This window comes from Pseudopodoces humilis, chromosome 1, assembly GCF_049639895.1.
Source record: "Pseudopodoces humilis isolate 2021_Gansu_Grassland_sample_001 chromosome 1, ASM4963989v1, whole genome shotgun sequence".
Classification (NCBI taxonomy): domain Eukaryota; kingdom Metazoa; phylum Chordata; class Aves; order Passeriformes; family Paridae; genus Pseudopodoces; species Pseudopodoces humilis.
The window spans coordinates 70208884-70232180 of record NC_142200.1 but is presented as its reverse complement, the minus strand read 5'-3'; the positions used below and the strand labels follow the sequence as shown (position 1 = coordinate 70232180).

General features: G+C 36.4%; 1 protein-coding gene across 1 annotated transcript in view; it reads left to right on the top strand.

Annotated features, from left to right (window-relative positions):
• The window catches only part of ADCY2 (adenylate cyclase 2), a 270105-nt gene that overhangs the window by 237730 nt on the left and 9078 nt on the right, over window positions 1–23297 (top strand). Inside the window, exons 17-20 of the mRNA XM_088055670.1 lie at window positions 6326–6445; window positions 9893–10077; window positions 11567–11651; window positions 17412–17570. Of these exons, the coding sequence (XP_087911796.1) occupies window positions 6326–6445; window positions 9893–10077; window positions 11567–11651; window positions 17412–17570 (549 nt within the window). The remainder of the gene's footprint in view (window positions 1–6325; window positions 6446–9892; window positions 10078–11566; window positions 11652–17411; window positions 17571–23297) is intronic.

Below are 23297 nucleotides of genomic sequence, written 5' to 3'. Positions count from 1 at the left end.
TACACTAAGTACTAAACTTGTCCAAATAACATAATATAGGCTTTTAAATGTGAACACTTGAAATTTCTGGTAGTGTTCTCTCCAATTTTATTGTTAAATTTTTCTAGTCTTGTTAATGTTGGTTTTCTGGTTTTTGTTTTTCTACTTTTTTTGAAGGAGAGAAGAGAAACACAAAATCAATTCCATTTCCAAAATCTAAAATTCACCTAAGTGAATTTAGTGTGTAAGGCTGGGAGAGGAGAAACTCAAAAAAGCAGTGGTTGAAAATGAGAATATAAACTGACTTTTCATCAGTGAAAGCAGTTAGCAATTGAAGCAATTTTTCTGAAAAGTTGATTCTCCATTAGCTGAAGATTCTATGCCTTTTTGAGCTATGACCTTTAGCCATGCGAGTTATACAACAGCATAAACCTCAGAGATTTAGTAACTTGTAAAATTAAGATCAGGCTAGATTTTCTCTTACTTTGAACTCTGTAAATATATCAGAAGAAAAGAAAGAACCTACTTGGGTTTAAAGTATACATTGAGTTAGACTTCATGTATATGGTTATTAAGTTAAAAAATTTAAAAGGAGATATGGTCAGAAACTGGTTTTTACTTAAACTAAAGTTCTATTACTGTGTACAGCCCACTTCAAATTTGGCCTTCAAGTAGTAAAAGGCATTCTATCAAAATATAAAGAGTTTTTCAGTACATAATTTTTAGGAAAAGGCTTTAATTTTATTGGCTCATGTCCAATTTTATGTGGACTGAATGTTATAGTAAAACCTAATAGGCTGTATTTTAAAGTCTTAGTACCTTATCAGCAATTTTACAGTGTTACAAATAATCATGTTTGATGATATTCATGAGATGATAATTTTAAGTACAATTCCCACCTTGAAACCAAACATTAATAGTTTGACTAGCAAAAATGACTTTAAATGTGATTGTGAAATTTGCATTAGCAAATTGTGGGAGAGACTCTGAAGTATCGTTATTGTATCTCCAAGCAACATGTATTTAATAGTAGAGTCCGCTAACTGCATTTACTTCCATGAACCATTTCAGTAGAAAAAGGCAAAATGTAGCCATTAAGATTTAATGGAGATAAAAAGTATCTAACCATACCACACCTAATAAATCATCATTAAGACCAAAATGTCAAATAAAACTCAGTCTTCATGGTCAAGGGGTGCAATTTTATTTTAAATTAGCTGTTTCAACAGATGGCTAAATCTCTTGTTCAGGTTTGAGACATATGTAGTCCTGATCAGCAAAGGGAAGTTAAAAATCAGCTAATGTCACTTAAGTATCAAATAGTTCTGAGCTGAAAGGAGAGGGTAAGCATTAGATATAGAGCTATATAGACTGTAGGACATCTATGAGAGCCTGAGGAAAGCTGTTTTTTGTCAGGCTGACCTGCTTTAAACTGATCAAGAAAGTATCCTGCATGGAGCAATCCAGGTGGCCCAGAGTGACTGTAGGAGTGCATGACTGCAAAGGGTCAATACTTGGAAGCTGAATGAATGACTGTATGCAATACATCAAATTATTGTGCCTCACCATCTTCTGGGATTAATGTGATCTCAAAGAATACAGCATGATAAAAGAGTCCTGCAACAGCTCTTGATTTCAGTGACTTCTTCTTCAAACACATGGCACAGGAAAATCTCAGGGTTGTACTGTCGTACTCTTGACTACTCTAACTACCAGCTTTAGGATTCAGGATCTTAGAATCATAGAATAGTTTGGGTTAAAAAGAATCTTAACAGGTCACTCAGTTCAACTCCTCACTGCCATAGTCAGGAACATCTTCAACTAAATCAGGTTTCACAGAGCCTTGACTAACCTGACTTCGAGTGTTTCCAAGAATGGGGTACCCACAACCTCCCTGAGAAATCTGTTCCAGTGCCTCACCACTCTCATGATAAAAAAAATGTTTCCTTATATCTAATCTGAATTCACTCTGTTTTAGTTTAAAACCATAACCCCTTGTCCTACCATGAGAAACCCTGCTACAAAGTTTGTCCCCATCTTACTTATAGGCCCTCCAGGTACTGGAAGGTGCTCTAAGGTCTCCCTGGAGCCTTCTCTTCTCCAGGCAGAACAACCCCAGCTCTCTCAGTTTGTCTTCACTGGAGAGGTAGTCCTGCCCTCTGATAATCTCTGTGGCCATTTTGTAGATATTACTTACTTTCCTGTCTTTTCATCCAGTGAATTTTGGCAACTGGGCTGTTTCCTCCTAAAGAACACATGTTTAGGAATGTGAATACTGAAAGAAGTTTGATTATTTTTGCTCCATTGGTTAATGTACATCTGTGAGCACAAGCAGCCTTAAATGATGCAATCATTAGCCTCCTCTAAGTCATTAATTATATCCTATGTTCAAATAATGACAAATAATCAAACCTGCTTTCATTCTCATAGTGGAAAGTTGGTTTCTTTAATATACATTCCTTTTAGTGCAGCTGACTGTTGCTGACCTTGTATTTTTAATTGTCAAGCTCTTTGGCAGATACACTCTATACATCCCCACAGTGCCTGGTATATTGAAGATCCTTTGTTTCGGATGGTGCCTAATGCATGTCTTTCAAGAAGAATAGACACTGCCTAGAGGTTGACATGGCCTCAAGGTTGGAAAGAGAAAGCACAGCTGAAGTAATTTCATTTAAGTGGTACTCACAAGTCCCAGTCACAAATCTATTCTAGATTATAGACAAGATTTAAGGAACTTGAAAAAAATCAGTATCAATCTAGATACACTAGACTTGCAGCGATGCGCTAGCAGGTGAGACACTGCTCTGAAATAATGTTTACAGCAGTTCTGGTTTCTTTCAAGGGTGTGGGAAGAGATAGAGTCATGTTGTCACTGCCTTTATAAGTGAGCATCTCTCCATATCTGTCAAATACAAAAATCATGCTGTCTGAGTCTGTAAAGGGCCAGCAGGCTTCTCACCTCCCCTGTTGGTGGGAGCTTTGAGCAAGACAGTGACTTGCCACTACATATTGCATCTACAGGGGGCTAGGAATTGAATACATGGTGGCATAAAGGTAGTTATGCGCTTTCGCTTGGCACACAAATGTCATAAAAAAGAAATTATTGAGCAATTTTAATTTGGTCCATTTGACTGTTAACAAGAGATATGCCACAAGACACCAAATAACAGATGCATGAACACTGTGATGTTAAGAGGCCTTGTACAAACCCTGAGGCAAAATGCTCTAAAAATTCTGCTAAATGCATTTCAGTACTCTCTGGATTTTCATTGTTCTTTTACAACTTGCCAATATCTCAGTATCACCTTTATATGGTAAAAGTGTATAATTGGTAGGAACTTATCATTTCAGGCTGTCCTTAAATCTCTCCTTTTAAGCCTGGGAAGAGAGGGAATGATACCAGAATCTGGGATTCTTTACACTATTCTTGGGGCATTCTTGTGAGGATCTGGGAATAAAAGTCCTGACTCAACTGCCAGACCAACTGGCATTTTTCAAAGGAAGCTGTGATATGCATTCTACATCCAAGTACTTTCATACCTCAGTGAGAAAGATGGCTTCTTTTCTAGTGAAATCTAAACTAGTGTATTATGTTGCTGTTTTCAGACGAGAGATGCACTAATTTTCTTATCCCATGTTTTGAGGGGAGGGTCTATCACCACATGGCTCCCATTGAAAGCAGGTATTTTCATTATGTGAGGCAGAAAACTCACAACTGAGGATTGCAGATCATGTGAACACAAGAAAAGAAAAAAAATGTTAGAATATATGAAGTTAAAATAAGAACGTAATGGTAGCATGCTTAGATGTTCCCTGGCAAACATTGGTATTCATAAAAAATACTGCTTTCATTTGAGTCATTTGAGTAGGTGTGACTGCTTAGTAGGACTGAACCTACTCTTACAAAAAATACTATGTTGAAGAATAATACGTATCTTCAAAGCATGACAGCAGATATGGATAACTGATGAGAGACAAGAAAGACAAGTGCAAACACATCATTCAGAAATAAGTAGTGTCACCTGCTCATGGCAGGTGACAACACTTTCATATCTTTTTTTTCCCCTTTTTATATTTATTAATATATGCATAGGTATACCATATTTCATATAGTGTTCTGTGTATACATGTAACATTTATAGGTCAGAAATGCTTTGTGAAAAGTTAAAAACCCAAATTAAAATGCTTAAATATAAATTAACATATATAAATATGTCAGCCATATGTGTTTATATAATATAATTGTGTTTGAGTTCTTCATGTTATATAATCTTTGTTCTGGGGACATACATAAGGTGGGATTCTGAAACTGAATATTTCATGTTTATAGAAAAAGTATATGCACTCTTAGTGTGATGTGAGTTCCCCTAGCATATGCCCTTGTTAACAAAATCTATTCAATAGCTGGAGGCAGGGAAGGGGAATAAATCCTCAAAGCTGTCTGAAGGGCTTTTGCCCAAAATTGTTTCTGTTAAACAAGGCAGATGAGCATCAGCTGGCTTAAAAAGTAACCAAATTACTTAAAAAAATCCTTAAGTAAAGAAGGAAATAGTGTGAAAAGAAGTATAAAAGGATCAGAATCACAGAATGGATCAGGTTGGATAGGACTACAGCGGGTCATCTGGCCCAGCCTCCCTCCTCAAGCAGGGTCATCCTAGAGCACATGGCACAGGATTGTGTCCAGATGGTTCTTAAATATTTCCAGTGCGGGAGACTCCACAACCTCTCTGGGGAATGTTGAAATGTGTAACAGGAGACAGAGAGCTATGAATGGAAACAGATGATTGTCAAAATACTACTCTGACGCTGTCATAAGTTACTTCTCTGGCATCACACCAGGCCAGCAAGAGCAGCCTGCCTGTTGGATACTGTGACCTGCCTACCATGCAAATGGGCAGAGAACAGCACGGGCTGGGACAAGCAGGGACCATTGCTCAGGTTTGTCCCTGCACATGAACTCACAGGGACCTCTCTCCAGCATGTGCATTGACAGCTTGCAGGGAGCTGCACAGGTGCACATAAAACTAGAGTACCTCCATCTACTTTCAGCAGCACGTGCCAGTAGGGGAACCTGCATTCCCAGAAGAGGGAGTGTGTGCATTTCACCCACACATCTTGTGTGGGAAGAGGCAGATGTGCATGTAACTCTCTGCATGTGTACAGCATTAGAGCTCTTTGGGACCAGTTACAGAAGGATTTTTCAAAATCTGTAGGTGTTTATTAACATGTTGTAGGGTCTGTTTTCATGGTTTATCTGTTATATTTCTGATACTGATCTTGATTCCAACTTTGTAGTTCACTGATGGCAGGTTAATTATATGTAGTTTCACATACACAGTTACGTTAGCAAATATGTTACATGCACAGTACATATTTCACATGCACAGTTATGTCAGCAAATCAAGAGAACACAAAAGTGCAACTGCATAAACACAGGCGAGTGCCAGCTTGGTTTTGGTAGTAGGTGGTGTATTGATAACCTTTGCAAAACCACAACCTTGTAGCTCTGTTGAAGGGGAGTTTGAGAGAGAATGTCTTTGGACTCCTCTCCACAGAGCTATAAAACATATCAAAGGGCACTCAACACGGGCAGTGACATGGGAGGTTGGATAGTCTTTAGAAAGATAAAAGAAGTCACAGCGCATGTACATTGCTGACTGCTGCCAAGGGGGATTGTGGGTCTCTGTCCTTGCATGTTTCCAAGACCTGGCTTTACAGAACTATGACTGACCAGATCTAATGTTAGTAAATCAATAAATCGTTTTGACCCAAATTTAGTTGCTCCAAGTGAAGTGGTTTCCTGTGTGATTACTGGCTGAATTTGACCAAGAACTGGCTGAATGACCAAAGAGATAACTGGATTCCCTTTTTTGTTTCAATTACATTAGTCCTGGTATTGATGTCAGCATTATTATGTTATTGCATTTGTGTAAATCAACTTCAGTGAAGCTTCTTTTTCTTTCTCTAATTCTTCCTGTGTTTAAATAGGACATTAAGTTGAGGTAAACACAGGAATAATTCATATTGAATTTATTTCATCATTGTCTCTTGGATGTGTGAGCTTCTGATATATGAAAGTAATATAAAAAAGAGACTTTTGTCTTTTATTCAAATTGAAAGTGTCAGATGAACGTTAGCAAAGTTGTTTTTATTTGAGAATACAGGAACAAGTAATCATGGTGTGTCATATTCCTTTTCCTATTTCAAATTAAAATACAAAAAATAGTGAAATGCCAAAGTTAAATGTTTACATGCAGGGCTTTCTCTGCTTCTCCATTTCTATTCTCTATTTTGACCTTAAACAGCTGTCATGCTAATGGATTATATGTTGATTTTTTTTTTCTAGTTTTTCCTAGATAATGCTGTGATAGCTTTTCCTTCAGTTCTTAATTCATCAAATGCAAGTTTTCCTGATTCAAGTAATCAGACACAGTGGTGTATACAAAATAACTGTTTTTTCCTACCGGTAAGTTCATTTCACATTTCTTTATTTGTTTACAACAATTACACTAAATTGAGTGTTACCAGATCTGCTTGAAGTTAAACACCCACCCATTTCTGAGACTGCAGTAAAAGCTTGATTTTTTTTCTTTTTTTCCAGCTGCAACTGCATTTGAAATAAGTGGGAAGTTAAATGAGATTAGTACTTCTGAAAATAGAGGTTTTAATAAATGTCAGATTTAAAAAGCAGGAAACAGCATAATAACAAGGAAGTTTAAGTCACCCATGCTAACACATTACAAAATATCAAGACAACACGCAGCATCTGCAAAGCAGACTGTGCACTGAAAGACAGGTTAGTCTGCAAGCAGGTTTCCCATGGTGGGGAATCTTTCCAGGTGACTGACCTGAAAATATTCACAATTTTCAAGTGTGAAATTGTCATTGCACATTTGGTAAGAAATGGTGTGAGAGGATGGAAATAAAACTTTAATGTACCACTATATAAACTGCTTAAGAGATCTGAACTGATCTGAAGAAGATGTCGTAACATGAACCAAAAGCACAATGGCACATACAGGAAGAGGGGGAAGGACATAGCTGCAAAAAAGTGGGAGCTGTGTCCTAGAGAGCAGTCATTCTTAAAAGGATTACAAAATACCTGCAGCTGAAAAAAACAAGCCATATATTGTGTCAAAATAGGTCAGCTGGGTTTGGGTGAATAAGCTGGGAGCAGCAAGAGGAAAAGGGAGTTTATTTCATCTCTATGGTGAAATAATGAGGCTATTACCAAAATGGTGTGTCCTGATTTCAGGATTTATAGCTCTTAAAGTATTAAAACAAATTCTTTCATCTAGAAATTTTTTCTTTGATATATTGGCATAAAAATTATATAAAAATTTCACTTCTGACATTGTTATTGTTAAAAATTTGTTATTTTGAATCTGTGTGTTAGTTTTAAGCTTTATTTATGTCAATAAACTTTATGTGACTTATGATAGTAAACCTGACATCTATTGACTACATCATCTGAGTCCATAAGAGCTTCAGAAATTACTTTAGCCCCAAGTGAATTAAGTTCATTTTGAAGCAAAGCAATTGATTTGCCTCTTTCTCTACCTCCCAAAATGACATTTTGGATTAGTATAGCTTACTTTTTAAAAAGACTTAGCAAAGGCTCCTCAATAAATTATAGTAACATTTTTGTGTTTAGTTTTGTTTAGTTTTGCTATGATGCTTCTGTAGTTTCCATGTAATAGAAGTTAAGGTGTATATCTGCTCCTGGGACAAAATACCATCTGATATCAGTGCAGCCACCTCCACATGTTAAATAAATAAAAGTTATAATACTGACACCTAAAAGATGCAATTTTGGAATGTTTTTTATTTGACTAGGAATTTTTTTTACAAAATTTGCAAAATTACTTTGTCCTCAAGTTTTTTTCTATAGAAAAGTATGGGAGTAGTATTCCTTCTTACTTCATTAAAGGTCTTCATATCCACAGAACTGTAGGTCTTAAATTTTAAGAGAAGAGACCAAATGCATTGGGCTGGATCTTGGTGCTGCAAGGCACCAGACCTGTGATCCCAGTAAGAAAGACACTCAGACTCTGTAAGGTATTGGTTAAAATACATTTATTAGCTAGCAAAAGAAAGAAAAAGAGAATAGATGAAGTTACTCCCCTTCAGATACTGAGAATCTTGATTTGTACAGCATGAGGTGCAGATTCTGTGTAAAGATTACCCAGCATTTTCTTCTTTTCAGCTGTTAGAGGATTTTTTTTTTAAAGGAAGCATTTCTGTTCACTGCTTCAGCTGTCAGACAAAAGGGACATCCATGAGAGCTTGCTGTTGCACTGCTGGATAAAGGCAAGGCTGCAGAAGTGGCATCACACTGGGTACCAAGTGGGAGCTGTCTGCAGGCTCCTGGGTGGTGAAAAGTTGGCTAAGCTTAGTTGGCTGAGGTTATCCTGTGGCTGAGGAATGCACTAAGCAGGGGCCTGCACCTGCTCAGCTTCACTGCTCTGTGTATTGCCAGACACTCCAGTTCTGCTTGTTTCTTACTGACACACTGCATTGCAATGCAAGGTCTGCATTCTTAAATGTGTGGCTGTGCCACTCTTGTCTAATTCATCCACCCTTGTTTGAAATTTTCAATCTACTCTCTGTATTCTTATGGAACACTGTCAGAGACTGTTCCACTTGAAAATTTCTGGGTCTTTGTCAAACAGTATCCAGTTATGTATTCAAGACTGCCTCTGCTTGTTTATTTTTGGAAAACTGATTTCAACAGTAGAATGCCTTATTGACTCGAAAAAAGATGCTGCTATTTTTATGTAACACTTGAATTTGGAGTGTGACCTCCTCTGAAATGCAGCTATCAGAGAAGTTTTATTTTTGGTGATTCTGAACAATAGTTCTATCTATTTCTTATTTCAAACAGATCTTCAAACAAATTACAGTAGCAACAAAGATTGAGATAAATAAATTTTGCCTGATGTGTGCTGTGAAAATTATTCATCTTAGTGAACTCCCAAAATTAGTATACAGTGATTTAGGCTCTGTCAAAAGTGCTGCCATCAACAAGTCAACAGTAGTCTGAAAACAGCATGACTAGAAATAGAATGCTTTGTAGTTTCAGGAAAAAAAACTTCCTTGCAGGGTGCCAGACTGTAATTTTCAGGAAGAATTTCTGGCAAAGGGGTTGTGCATTAAAGACTAAGATAATGATTCTAGAGATGATTCCTGTTGTATCATTAATTTTTATGCTGTAATCAATTTCCAGAAAGTATCAGGAAAAAACATTTTTCCAGGAAAAAACTTCAAGTGTACATATTTTTGTTGATATATATGACGTAGGAAAGAAAAGCCTTTTTTTTTTTTAGCAACTGAATATGTTCTTATATGGTTATTGCTCTACAGGATTTGTGAAAAGGATTTTTTATATTTATGTTATGCATAGGCTCTGTTAATAGCTTTCTATTTTTCCTATCCTAGCTGTATTTCTAGAGTTTGTAAAATTGCATATGTATGAGATTTATAAAAACTGCAAATATAGGCAATGAAATTATTGTTTTCAGGCCTTAAGACATTTTACCTTGACTCAAATGCTAGCAAGACATACAGGATAATCCTGGAACTCAAGGATGAATGAAAATTTTACAGTGTAACAGGAATAAATCTTATGTCAATCTATTGGCAGCAGATTCCTACATTAGATTTCAACACCAGCAGAGGTATCCCACAATTGGAGATGAGTAAATCAAATGTGTCAAAGGGAGAAAATTAGGGACCATAAATTTGTTTTTATTGGCTGTCTATAAACCATAGTGTCCCAGACTGTGATAGGTTGCACACTTCAGTGGTCAGACAATAGTTTGTTTTTTAAAGTAGCCTGACCATTTTACTGTGCATGATTTCCTACTCAAGAGCCAAATTCTAAATATTTTTCCATTTGATTTCTCTTTGCCAGTATTTTATATACAGCTGCATATTAGGGCTCATTTCCTGTTCTGTTTTCCTGAGGATAAATTATGAGTTGAAAATGGTAATAATGTTGATTGCATTGGTGGGCTACAATGTTATCCTTCTGCACAGCCATGGGCCCATGCTGGATGACTACAGCAAATTTATGTATGCGATGGCACCTCTTAGAAGGTAGGTGGCTAACTCCAGTCTTTCTGAAGTTAAACACTACCCATGGTAGTTCTTAAGTCATGGAACATATGTGTTTGGCTATGTAATCTGAGTCACAGTGTAAAATCATTTTCCTCCTGCAGTTAATTTGATTTGTGATTAGAATAAATTAGAATTAAGTAAGTCTGGACAAGGCATTTAAATCACATACTACAGGAAATAGAGTATGGTTTAATTTGCATTTTTGTCATAGAGGATGTTACAAAGACGTCATCATCAAGTTTGTTAAGGCCTCAGGCTGCATGTGATGAAGGTTTTTAGAGCATATTTGCTAAAAATGGAAGAAAATCGGCTTCCCCAGAACTAGTACATAGCCTGAAATGTTTGCAAATTAAGTCTTAGCAATTGAAAAAATTAGTAGACCAACAGTTTAGATATTTTTTTATTTTATTTTGCTGTGCCTATGTATCTTTAGTTTTTAGTGAGACTGCTGAAATCTTTGTTTTAGGTGATAATACGTAAGACCAAAATTATGACTCCATATCCTGTTATTCTTGTGTAAAATAATTTTTGGACAGCTGTAATTTCTACCTCATTTTCAAAACAAAGAGGTGGTTCTCTTCTGTGTATGCCAAGTGTATGGCATATGCCACATCAGAAAACCTGGATATTGAGAGTGTAGTTTCAATATAAATTTTTTCTGTGCTGTAACAATCATGGAAAAGGATGTCAAATGAAAAATAATCTAAAAAGGAAAAAAAAAAGTGTAGGTTTTCTTTGCACTTATATCTAAAGACTACATTAACAAACCCTGGTCTTTGTTTCCATTTTATTAATGGAAAGGGTACGGTGTGGAGAACCCGGGGACAGGTTGGATTGAGCCTGTGATTTTGGCAGCTTTGATTTTGTGGGTCTAAGCTCTGTTGGTATTTTCCTTCCTAAATTTCCCAGCAACGTTCTTGTTTCAGTGGCACGAGTAGGAATGTTCTAGTGTGAACTGTTCCCATTACCTTTAGTGACTTCTGTGAAAACAGAGTTTTTAATAAACTGTACAAGATCTAGTTTGTGCCTCCTGAAATTCTCAGGTGAAGAGGTATCTTGGGAGTTAGGTGCTTTAGTATCTGTTTCTTCATATTCATTGGATATGGTCGAGCTCTCTATGATGGAAATAGTGTTATTGCATTAAAAATCTATTTTTATTCTACTTGTATAGAATAAGCTACAAGTGCTCTCCATTTGCAAGTAAAAAAAGATATTATTTTTCCTAAATTGTCATCTTATTATTGGATTTCAAAACATAGGCACATTTGAGGAGAATGTAGTAGAATTATTTAAAGTTACATAATATAAATAATGATATTTCATCAAATAATATAGCATATCATATTTAAATGTTTTTAGTTTATATACCAGAAAGTAGTACTTATAAATTATGGTTTTACTTTTGTGCTTGAAGTAATAATGGCTTAACTATCAAGCAGCCTGCTTTACCTATGTTTTTATTTTATAGGCCAGGAATACTGAAGGACCTGAAGACAATGGGCTCAATTTCCTTATTCATATTCTTCATCACATTACTGGTTTTGGGTAGACAGGTAAGATGCACACTTCTCTTCACCTGCACCAGTGGACACAATTCCCACTGCTACATGCAGTCTGTCACCTTCTCAAAGAAGCACCTTTGTCCTGTTCTTTCCCATACCCTTGCAAAGGAGTGTCAGGAGCATCTATGTTCTTTCTTGCCTTCCAGTACACCCTTAAAACTTACCAGTAACTATCACTGACATTATTCTGATAGTGTACTGTGTGACTATTGCTTGTCATTCTGACCGATACTGACTTGTTGCTTCCTGGTTTGCTCCCATCTGTCTGCATCCATCTGCTGTCTCCCTGATTGCTTAATTGCAAGCTATTTTCTTCACAGTTATTACAATTTGGTGCAGACACAGAAACAATATAGCATTCACACAGAAGTGTACCACATGCTGAGGCCACAGTTGCACTAAAGCTGTGACCCAACAGGAAACTACTCTTTTTATTACCCAGTTGTGCTTTTCCAGAACAAATGTGATGTCAATGGTCTTACTCCTTACTAAGCTGAGGGAAGATGCAAGGGCCATTTTTTCTCTAAATCCTCAGGCCTGTACAGGATTCATGGCTAAAAGCTGCAGTTCTAGACCAATGTGCCAGAACAATGCTGTGCACAAGACAGGGTTCATGAAATGGAAGAGGCAATCCATGTGAGATCTCATGAACAGCCTGAGCCTTCACAGACTGCAGCCACGGGAAGGATTTTATTCCAGACTGTCCTTAAATCATTCCTTTACATTACAATTCCTCAAAAGGTAATGACTGACATTTAAATTGCCATGCAGGCCCTGCAGGTTACTACACAAAAAAATTCTTATCTGGCAGTTTCTGCAGTATTTATTGTAGTGGGGAACATCCTTCTTGATTTAGAAATAACATTCTTCATCTGCCTTGTCACCAGCAGCACATTAGAGTTTGTTCATTTGATGGTGGTGACAGAATGGGTCTAGAGAACATCTACTTTCCTTCAGAAAGAGGGGTAAGTTCTGTATCTCATCAGTGGAAAATCTTTAGTCCTGTCAGCTCAAGTTTCAGATGGAGGCAGATGGTACAATTCCAAGAATAAAGGGAAGAAGGAATATCATCTTCACTGGGAAAGATATCTTTGTGGGTTCAGTCAGATCAGCAAGAAAGTTTGTTTTGCACATAGCTACAGGTGTTCTCTGTCACACCAACTAAGAAATGATCACGCAATGGAAAAAGTCTTCATTTTCAGAGCTGTAGGTCCAGGATCCTTGTCATGATAACACATATTTGTATTTCTTCAGCCTTTTGCTTTCGATTTTTCTGCTAACTTATTCTCCTTTAAAGACGGAGAAAAAAACTTCTGCATTTTCAAACACTCTTAAGCAAAGTCTAAATATTATTGGAAAATGTTATGAACTAATTTTAATACATAACTGTCATAAGACCTGTCATTTTAAGCTACTGTTGGTGATATTGATTGGTAGCAAATGCTTGGAAAATAATAGGGGAGGAAATCAACCTGCATAGAGTGACCTTTCCAAGGACATATACTTTCCACCTTCTGCCAGTTGGTACTTCTGTGGCAGTGTTTAATTACTATTGGCTGTTCTGCTTTCTGTTTCACTGTCTGATCCCTTTTTAACCCATTTTATCTTCCTGGTGTTCCCAACACTGATAATGAATTTCAGAGTTTGATAAAAATTCATGTGACAGTGTCTGTCTTTCTGTTTTTAAACTTCTTCTTTTCTACTTTCATTGAGTGGCTCCTGCAGGATGCTGTTGAGCCATCCTGGCAGTGTCAACAAAGTTAAATTCTTCCTTACCCTTCTTCCACAGAGAGTAATATACAAGTAATTTCTCTGATAGTTATTGCTACTTTTTCTTTTTAAGATATCTGATTATTTTAAAAATGCTAAAGATAATAGCCACTGATGAAAAGGGTGGCCTTTCCATTTCCCTTCAGCTGCCATGGGTGCTCTTCTGTCCCCAGGATGAGTAACCAAAAAGTTCATCCAAACAAAAAGTGGATGCTTTCCTGCAAGCCTAGCTTGTGAACATGCTCACCACTGGTCACAGAGATGCCTGTCCTGAATCAAAAGCAGAGGCAAGGGATAAGTGCCTGTGGTTCAGTGGGGATGAAGAGAGGGAGAGTCAGTATATCACTACATGGTTTATGAGCCTACTTAATTCTTTTAGCTGCACAGCTAAACTGGAAGAAGTAGACCTTCCCTCAGCTGCTTATTCTTATCCTTTTGTCTCCTCACTTTTACTGGAACAGCTCACCATGAAGGTGTATAGTGTATCAAAATAGGGAAATGTTCAGGATTAAAAATTAGCCCTGCAGAAATGGTTGGTTTTGAGCCAGATCTATTTTCAAGATTTATGGCATGGCTACAGCAATGCTTGTGCCAGAAGAATGGGAGTGAACAGACTAAAGTGAGGAGGAGATAGCAAAACTGGTTTTTTTGATGGCCCTGCCAGCATAGGCAACAACCATTTCCTGACACTGAGACACAGTGACTCATTTCACCCTGCATACAGATCCCTAGAGTTACTTAATAATGGGCTGGTGACGGGCAGACCATGTGTTGAGAATGGCGACCCTTCCACCCTTCCCAGGAGAATCCAGATTGGTGTGGGCTTGACTGTGTAAGGTGTGTGCTCACATTTAAACACTGTTAAGTACTGAATCTCTCTTATAATCTGCTTTGAGTCCAGTGTTGACATAGCCTATGAATTCCTTTCTCAACAGTACCTAAAATACTGTGTCCCATTACCCTACATTACTGTAGGCTGGCTGTAAATTTTTTCCATGATTGATTATATTGTAGTTATCCACACTGAATTTCACTGGTAGTTTTACTGCTGAGGTGCTTGTGGCAATTTTCTTGAACTGTAAAAACTGTTTCTTTGTTGTCTCTGTTCTGTTTTTTTAGTGAGCTTTTATTTTGTGAGGAAATTCTTCCCTTTTTGAGCAAAATAATCTCTTCAAAAGCCTCTTCTGAAAGAATTCAATGAAAACTTATTTTGAATTTCACTGCTAGTCACATGACCATTTACTTCTTTGTAGTAGATGGAGGCATGTTTACTGAAAGTATGTCAACTCTTCCAATTGTACCAGCTTTAGCCAGTATGTCTAAATAGCTCTTTTCCTTACCATTCACTGTTTTTTTATGAAGTACCTTGCTCTCTTGTTCCTTCTTCTTTTCCAGATATTTGCCTTATATCTGTACCATTTGTCAGTTCTCTGAAACTCTGTTTTGACTGATCAGGATATCCACCAAAAGTTTCATATAATGGAAACAAACAAACAAAAAAACAAAAAACAAAAAACCCAAACAAAACAAACAAACAAACAAAAAACCAACCAAAAAAACAAACCCACAATTTAAAGTTAATAAGCCAGTGCTTTTCTCTCTTGGAAATATGATATGCTGACTTTTCTAATTTCAAACCAAATTGTAGAATACATTCTGATTTTTATTTTCTGATCTCAGTTCTCTTTGCCCTTTTTTGGAGCAGCCTAAATTTAATTAATTAAATAGTAAGGTAGTAAAAAAATTATCTGTTTGATACTAGCTTTTAAAGAAGCAACATCTTTTTTGAAAATTTCACTTAGCTACCACCTTTTCTTTTCAATACAAAGTTGGTACAATGTATGGATATCTAATTTCAGCAGCCATCTGTGTTACTTTTGTCAATTTATGCCAAGAATCTTGACATCTCAGGGTTTTATTGGATTTTTTTCTTCATGAATACTGTTGGCGGAATTTGAATTTACCTCTATGTGTATTTATATGTATACTAATCTTAAATTATTGGATGTATGAATATCTAGCATATATATATAAAAGACATTCTGAAAAAGTGACTGCATGTATCTTGCATCATGTGGACAGTTCTGCAAAAATCCCTAATCATGACCTCACACTTTATAGGACTGATAATTGCCACTTAATACAGGCACAATGACAGAGCAACAATAAAATCCTATTTCCAAATTGCGGCAGAAATCTGTTCTCAGGTTCTCTGTACCTTTATGATTGTCTGTACAAGTATTTAAGTCTCTGTCTACTCTTCTTTTGCTTATAGTTTGCAAATATCCTTTAATAACATATAATTATTTAAAATATCCATATATAATCCATATCTATATATATTAATTTAAATATATATAATTATTTAAAATATCTAGCTTCTTTGTTTATTTGACATCCAAAGTCCAGATTTCTGGGATGCAGCATGATCCACTCTAAGATGTCAAGATGCCTTTTATTTCAGAAGAATGTCACCTTTGAGTCAGAATAGCCAGAATATTTCTTTTGCAGTGCATTTAAGGTCTGAATTATATCCTTAGTATTGTCCTTAGTATGTCCTAGCATAGGTATCAGAACAAAGAGAGTATGTTAACAATGATTTCATGTTATGAATGTTTCCTTTCAGTTTTGTAATTGAATATTTAAATAGTACCTGGCCCTTTTCAACTAATTTAAAAGAAACCTGAGTGTATTTCTCTCTATGCATTTAAGTGGCGGACTCATTTTCCTCTTACTGTTTTTTCATTCTGCAAGTATTTGGCAGATACAGTATTTGCTTAATCGGTTTTTTCTTTCATTACCTTTTAAAAGCTTGCCAAATCATTTTAATACATCTAATTTCAACTTTATACTCTTACCTTTAGCTGTGATCTCAGTAGAGTGCCCGTGAATCATTCTGAGATGTGACAGCCACTGTCCAGTCAGAAGGACTACTCTCATTTTTTAGGTCAATGCTTACTGACTGCTAATAACAATATCCAAAACTTTTAAGTTTTTCTATAATAAGATGTCATCATAATCATATTCTTCTGGTTAATAACATAGTCTTCATTGAGATTGCCTGCTAGTGTTAAATCATTAAGACTACATTGAAATAGCTCTTAATTTTTATCAGGTCAAATGAGATAAGCTGGAGGAGGCTTTACTGTGGAAATAATGCCACAGAATTTATGACAATACATTGACAATATTGAAAGCAAGTGGAGAGAGCTCCACAAAAGTGCAGTTTTATTACTTTTTCACCACCTTTCTAATGAAATTTGATCTCAAAACATACTGATACTCCAAGGATGTTAGGTATTTTCATATGGTTCCAGGTATTGTTCTTATGGTTCCTAGAAAGCTACTATGAAAACTCAGGGACAAAAAGAAAAGCAGGATAAAGTATTACAGAAAGGAATGTAAAAGCAACCAACCAATCAACAAAAAAGCAACTAACAAAACCAAACTCATCTGAGTTGGCCCAACTGACTGGTCCATTGTTTTTATAGTCTGATCATGATTTGATATACTGAATGTATATTATATCAATAGGCTGTTTTCTTCTTGACAGGCTGGTTGCATGGCGTAAGTTCAAGTTAGTAAAAGTTAGGGTCTTCCTGAAATGCCCATTATTTTAAGTGAAATTCTACACTTACAAAATAATATTAAGTTGCAGAACTATAAATGGTTTCCATTACAGTGTTTGATTTCTGGAATGAATTTCTACTCAAGCCTTAGAGTAGATAAATAAATCTTCCATTGTTTAAAGAACCTTGCAACTTTTCTTATTTTCTCCTGGGCCTTTTTGTTAGATTTGATAAAATGTATGTCACAAAGTGTATGCTTGGGGTGTGCCTTCTGTGGGATTTGGAATTAATTTGAGTAGCCAAATAATAGCATTGTAGGGGTTGTGTACTGTGCTTATTTTGTCTCTTAAACCTATCCTCCAACAGGACAAGATGCCTATTGTTTCTTTACTTCTGTGTCCTCTTGTAACAGAATGAATATTACTGTAGGTTAGACTTCCTGTGGAAGAACAAGTTCAAAAAAGAGCGTGAGGAGATTGAAACCATGGAGAACCTAAATCGGGTGCTTCTGGAGAATGTGCTTCCAGCCCACGTAGCTGAACACTTCTTGGCAAGAAACCTGAAGAATGAGGTCAGCTGTCTCTGTATATCCTCTACTCTGTAAGAAAGTACCCTGGAAATACCATTTAATGCCGTTTTGAACAGTAGGTCCTTACAGTGAAAATATAAAATTACAGTCACTTTCATTTCCCCTTTCCTTCCTATAAGGTTAGCTTTACAGCACTGAATGCACCATAATAACTGAAATAAAAAGGCAACATTTTCCTAAGTGGCAATGCACTTTGCCTATTGAAGGACAGTAAAAACAGGTGAGGAGGAGGAAGAACAGAATGGTTGAATAAACATGCGTTTAATTTTAAATCATATGAATTCAGATACTTTTTCCTCCGTGATCAGAGTTGAAACCGGGTTCTGAATATTCTCCTGTTCACTGGCGAGCTTGTTTATTAGAATGAAAATTAACCTTTTCCCTGAACCAGTGACTATCTTAATTCTGGAAAGATGTTCTGAACAGTGAATTACCTGCTTACTCACTGCTTAATGGACCTAATCCAAGCACCAGAAAAGTCACCTAAAAGGTCCATTTTTACTCTTCTGGAAACTAGATTTGCTCCTAATATTCCTTTACAGTAATAATAAAGAAAATAAAAATCAGTAAATAAATAAATCCATTTAGAGAGAGTAACAGCTATAGAGATCTTAAATGTAAGAGTTTGATTTACTTGTGCATGCCAAATAATTGTTTCAAAAATGACAAAAGAATGCAGATATAGGGATTCATTTTTGATCTCCTGAGCCAAAAAGGACAACATCTTTCTTCCCTTTCACTGTGGTTTGCATTAAGGAATACTAATCAGGACTGCATTTCAATACTTTAGTATTCCCTGCAAATATTCATTTGGTAGCTAACGTCGAACAAAAGTTGCTGTGGGGTTCCTTTGAATGCAGTGAAGATGCTGGCTGGAAGCCAAGGTGATTCAGCTCCAATTCTCAGTTAAGGCATGAAACACAGCAAACCATCAGGAGACAGCTTTTTTGATTATGTGCTACTCTACCTCAGCTCCCCAGCAGTGCAACACTATCTGCCTACCTTTGTATTGACTACTGGATTTGTCTTGTCACCCCTTAAGATTCTTAGATTGGAATGAGTTTATTTAATTTAATGAAGCACAGAAATGGTAATGTGCTGAGCTCCCTAACTCATGTCAGGTGAAGTAAAAATTATTTTACATAATTTTAATGACATCCATTAAAAAAACCCCAAAAACTCAAGTTGTTCCTTGTTTTGTTTCTTTCTACAGTTTTCAAAGGAAGGCCCATTCAAATCTCTGACAGTATTCAGAAATAAAAGTATCTGTCATGTCTTTAGATTTGTTTCAATGTCAGCAAGGTTGTGTATGTAGATACACCTAAAGATGTTAGGGCAGTTACGCCTTTGTTTTCTCTGTGTGGATACCTAAGTCAACAGACACACTGAAATTTGTCCACGTTTTCCTTAGCTCCAAACATTCAAGTTAGTATAGTTTTATGTGTGTTCTCTTCTATTTAAAACAAATTCCGAGATTAAGAAGACAGATGAATATTCTATTTCAAAATACTACATCCCTTAATATTTTGCATGCAGCTGTATGGAGAAAAGGGAAAACAAACTGTGCTGCTTAAAAAGAAGGCAGGCAGAAAAAATGAAAAGGGAAAAAGTGAGTGGATGAATGCTAATGGGGAGCAGCGGGACTGTAGTTTCAAATGACCATTATAGCAGGATATACATTGACTAGTGCTAATACACCAAAAGCAAAGTTCCTTCAGAGCAAATAATAAAGGTTTGTTTGCTTTACTAGAACCTCCAGAGCTGGGTTTCTGCTTACGGTCTCCATGCTGGATACAAAACAGGTTATTTTTCAGTTGAGAGAAAGACAGGCTCAAATCTAAAATGAAAAGTAGGAAACAGGGACGGGATTAAATATATCTGCATCTGGCTTTTGCAGTTTTCTCTTTAATGCTTTTATCCTTCAGATTCTCTATTAGTAAAAAGTGCTTGGGAGCTTTTTTGCTGCAAGCTAACTGGCAAGCCCATCACTGAACAAGAGGAATTGTGCTTTATGAGCTACAGGATGGAGCTAGCACCTTACTTAGAGAAAAAAATCTGCCCCAGAGAAGCTGACCACCATAGCCTTCCAAGGGATAGAATTAGACTGGTTTTCCTTCTCGATCCCAGGAAGATCTTCAGGCACTGGAGATGAGGGGACAGTAAAAGGAACATAACTTGCAGAATTTCAGATGTTATTAAAGAGGAAAAAGATTTGAATGCAAAGGACAGGATGATTTTGTTTTTGTTAAAATAAGAAAAGCTGTTCCTTCCTAGAATGGTATTGCATTTATTTTTATGACTACACATTTTGGAAAGTACTGTTTCAAGAGAAGAACTTTCAGGAAAATTAAGGCACTCAGTTGTAACATCCTATATTATTTTGATCTAAATAAACTAGCTGGGGATGTCTCCTTAAAATTCCCTGAAATTTATTGTGATAGTCAGAACTACTACTCATCTGGTTATAAATAGTGTCGCTTGTTGTTGTTTCCATGATGGTGCTATGTTATTGAGCATTATGGATATTGCCCCAGTATTAGATAGGAAGGAGGACAAATAGGTTGCTATAACTGAAGTTACAGGGAAGGTGACCTGAGGAAATAGAAGTAAAGCTGAGTTAACCACAGAATGTAGTCTCTGTACCTTGTTAGGGAAATACTCCCATCTGACCATCCAGGAGCTACCCTGGCAGTCACACTTGCACCACCCAAGCTGGGACCGAGTCCCCTTCACAGTGGGCAGCTCCAGTGAGCCAACAGGTGCCCCACCTGACTCTCCACACACAACACACTCACAGTCAGACCAGTTTTCCTTACTGGCTTGACCTCTGGGTTTAGTCACAGAATTCTGGATTTAATCATGGTGCAACAAGAGAATAAAGCTTGAGCTGTGAATCGCAACAATATATCCCATCCCTACAGCACACAGTCGTGGTGGAGCTTCAGCAATACTATAGGTATAGAATCCTTTGGAAACACAGGAGGCACAAAAATCTAGTAATGAATAATTTGTCTCCTCCAGCTGCTCGTGTTCCTCCCTGTCCGTCATTATTTTCATGTTTGCTCAGAAACTTCCTTCACACCCATGATGGGATGAAACAGTCAGCAGTTTTCCCATCATTCTGTTATTTTTTAGTTATACATCAGCAGTTAAGATCCACTATATCTGTCCACATCTGTGTACAGGCACACCACGTTCTTCCAAAAGGACACACTGACTGTCAAATTGCAAAACCCAAGTTTTTCTAAGTAAAAAGGGAAATAATATCTTATGCTTCTTGAAGTCACAGAATAAATCCTTTTCATGTGAGCACTGAAATCCCTTTTTACTCAAATAACAACTTGAAGGTAGTTTTACATTAGATAACAGCCTGTGTTAGTTCTGCAGTATTTGATATTTAGTAAAAAAGAAAAAATAATTATAAAAATTATTTTTTTGAAAGAAGCTGCTGAGAGTTTTTTCTGTGCTTAGAAAAAACTAATAGCTGGCTAATTTTAAAAATAAACAACTGATAAAACTATTAAGAAGTTAGATTTGCCTCTATGAGGTTTACATTTTAAAAATAAACAAGCCTTTTTTTTACTTCTGGCTTTGAAAGGTAACTAAGCTCTAGTAGAGCTAGCCCTGCTCTTCCTGTGCCCTGCATGGCTTGGGGAGAGCCAGGCTGGACCCCAGAAGCTCCTGGGTGTGGGACAGGAGGCCAGAGGGCCCCAGGCTGGTCTGGGCTACAGCCGTAAATATTTTGCTAACACTAAGCTTTTTTTTCTCTTGGCTTGGGCAGAGCCAGGGTTCACTGGGCCCTAAGCTGAGCTAGGCTTTTCTTTTCTTCCCAGCAGCTGCTGGGCAAAGAGAGGGGCCCAGCATGGCCTGAAATTTATTCCTGTGACTGCTGCAGCTACTGCTTACAACTATCTTTAGGTTTGGGTGAGATATTAACTCTTGTACTACACAGATGACACTTGCAGACCCTGATCTTTTCTCAAAGAAAAAAAAAGTAACAACACATAAAAAAACAACATGAAAACACCAAGGTCAGTAAAAAAAAAAAGTCAAGCTTCAGATAGAAAGAGAATGAGAAGATGTTTTAGTGGAGCTAAAAGTTCTTTTAGTAAGACTATGAAAATAAACAATAATACACTGAAATATCTCAATTTGTGAGAGAGTATAGAAAGATAAAGTATTCAAACTGTAGATGGGAGCAAAAGTATCCATGAGAAACCAAAATAAATGCTGAAAAGACTGTGATCCTATGAAAAGCTTGAACAGAAAAAAACAGAGTGATAAAAATCCTTTGACTCCAGGGAAAAAAATAAAAGACCTGTGTTCTCAGAAACAAAAACAATTGCAGAAGTAGATAAAGAAAACCTTTGCTTTTAAACAGCCCATCCTTAAAATAATACCCCATAATTTGATGTGGCCCATAAATGCAGCTGTAAAAGGCTGTGAAAATGAGAAGAGTTTTCATGACTGCAAATCTTTTCCCAGGCAGCTGCTATTCATAAAATCAAAAAGGCAGAGAGAACTGTTTCTTGTAAAGAAGTCTCCATAGCATTACAAAAAAAAGGTTCCTCTCCCTATAAAAACTAATAAAAAAGTATTGTAAAATTAGAAACTAATTCAAAATCCAAAATTTTGTCTCTACGTTATCAGTTAAGAAAAAAAAAGAAATCAGGCAGGGGGAGGAAAAAGTTCTAAAAGTTTTATTCTAATGCTTCTAATTCTTTTAGTCCTGTTAATAAAATTTTCTTTATACCTTTTAAGTTTTAAATCTATTTTTCCCTTCTCCTAATCCATATCTCACAACAAAAAATAAGTACACTAGTAATTTTAGCCAGCACTAAACCCACCACATTATTTAGTGCGTTAGCCAAGAAACTCAAATTCACTAATCTAAACCATTACACAGCCTCTTCTATTGCTGTGTCTACCTTTTTTTATAGAAACTATTTATTTTTTAAGTATTAGTTTAATAAATTTTCTTTCTTTCTGCCTTTTTTGGGGGGATATGAATTTGTCCTGAAAGGAGAGAGAGTCTAATGTTGAAGGGCAGTGGAGAGGAAACTGAAGGGGTAGTAGGAAGTAGTCATTTTTAGCACCAGAATCTTTCTGTGGAGTAGAGATATTCTACTATAATAGGCAGTGCAGACTCTGCCATAAGTAAGTTTCAGTTCAGGTGACTTCTTTCTTTTTGCCCCAGCTCCTTGTTATGCAAAAGAAAGCGTAATTATTTTGACCTCTTAGGCATATTGTCATTTTAAGTTAGGAACTATCAATCAGGGTCATACTGCATTATGCATTTGTAATACAATGAGTTTGTGATTTTGGTTCAGTTTTTTAGTCAGTACAATAACAAACAGCTAATAATAAATTGGATATTGTTTTACAAAATACATTTTCAGCCATGCAAGCCATACTAAATTATCTTCATAAGAAGTCTCAGAGATGGGCTCTATCTAATAATTTGTGAACATTTTGTTTAAATAGAGTTAATGTTCAGGAAGAAAAAAAATCATTAGAGTATTTTCAGCTTTATATATTAAGTCTCTTTTATGAACAGGTTGACGCATTGTTTAAAATTAATAAATGCAACTAAATGCAAAAAACATGCAACCTCCCTCTTAAGGCATTCTAACTACTGCACACCTCTGTTTTTAGATCCTGGACACTGCATGTTAATAAGGAAACATATTTACAGCTGGGTATGATTAA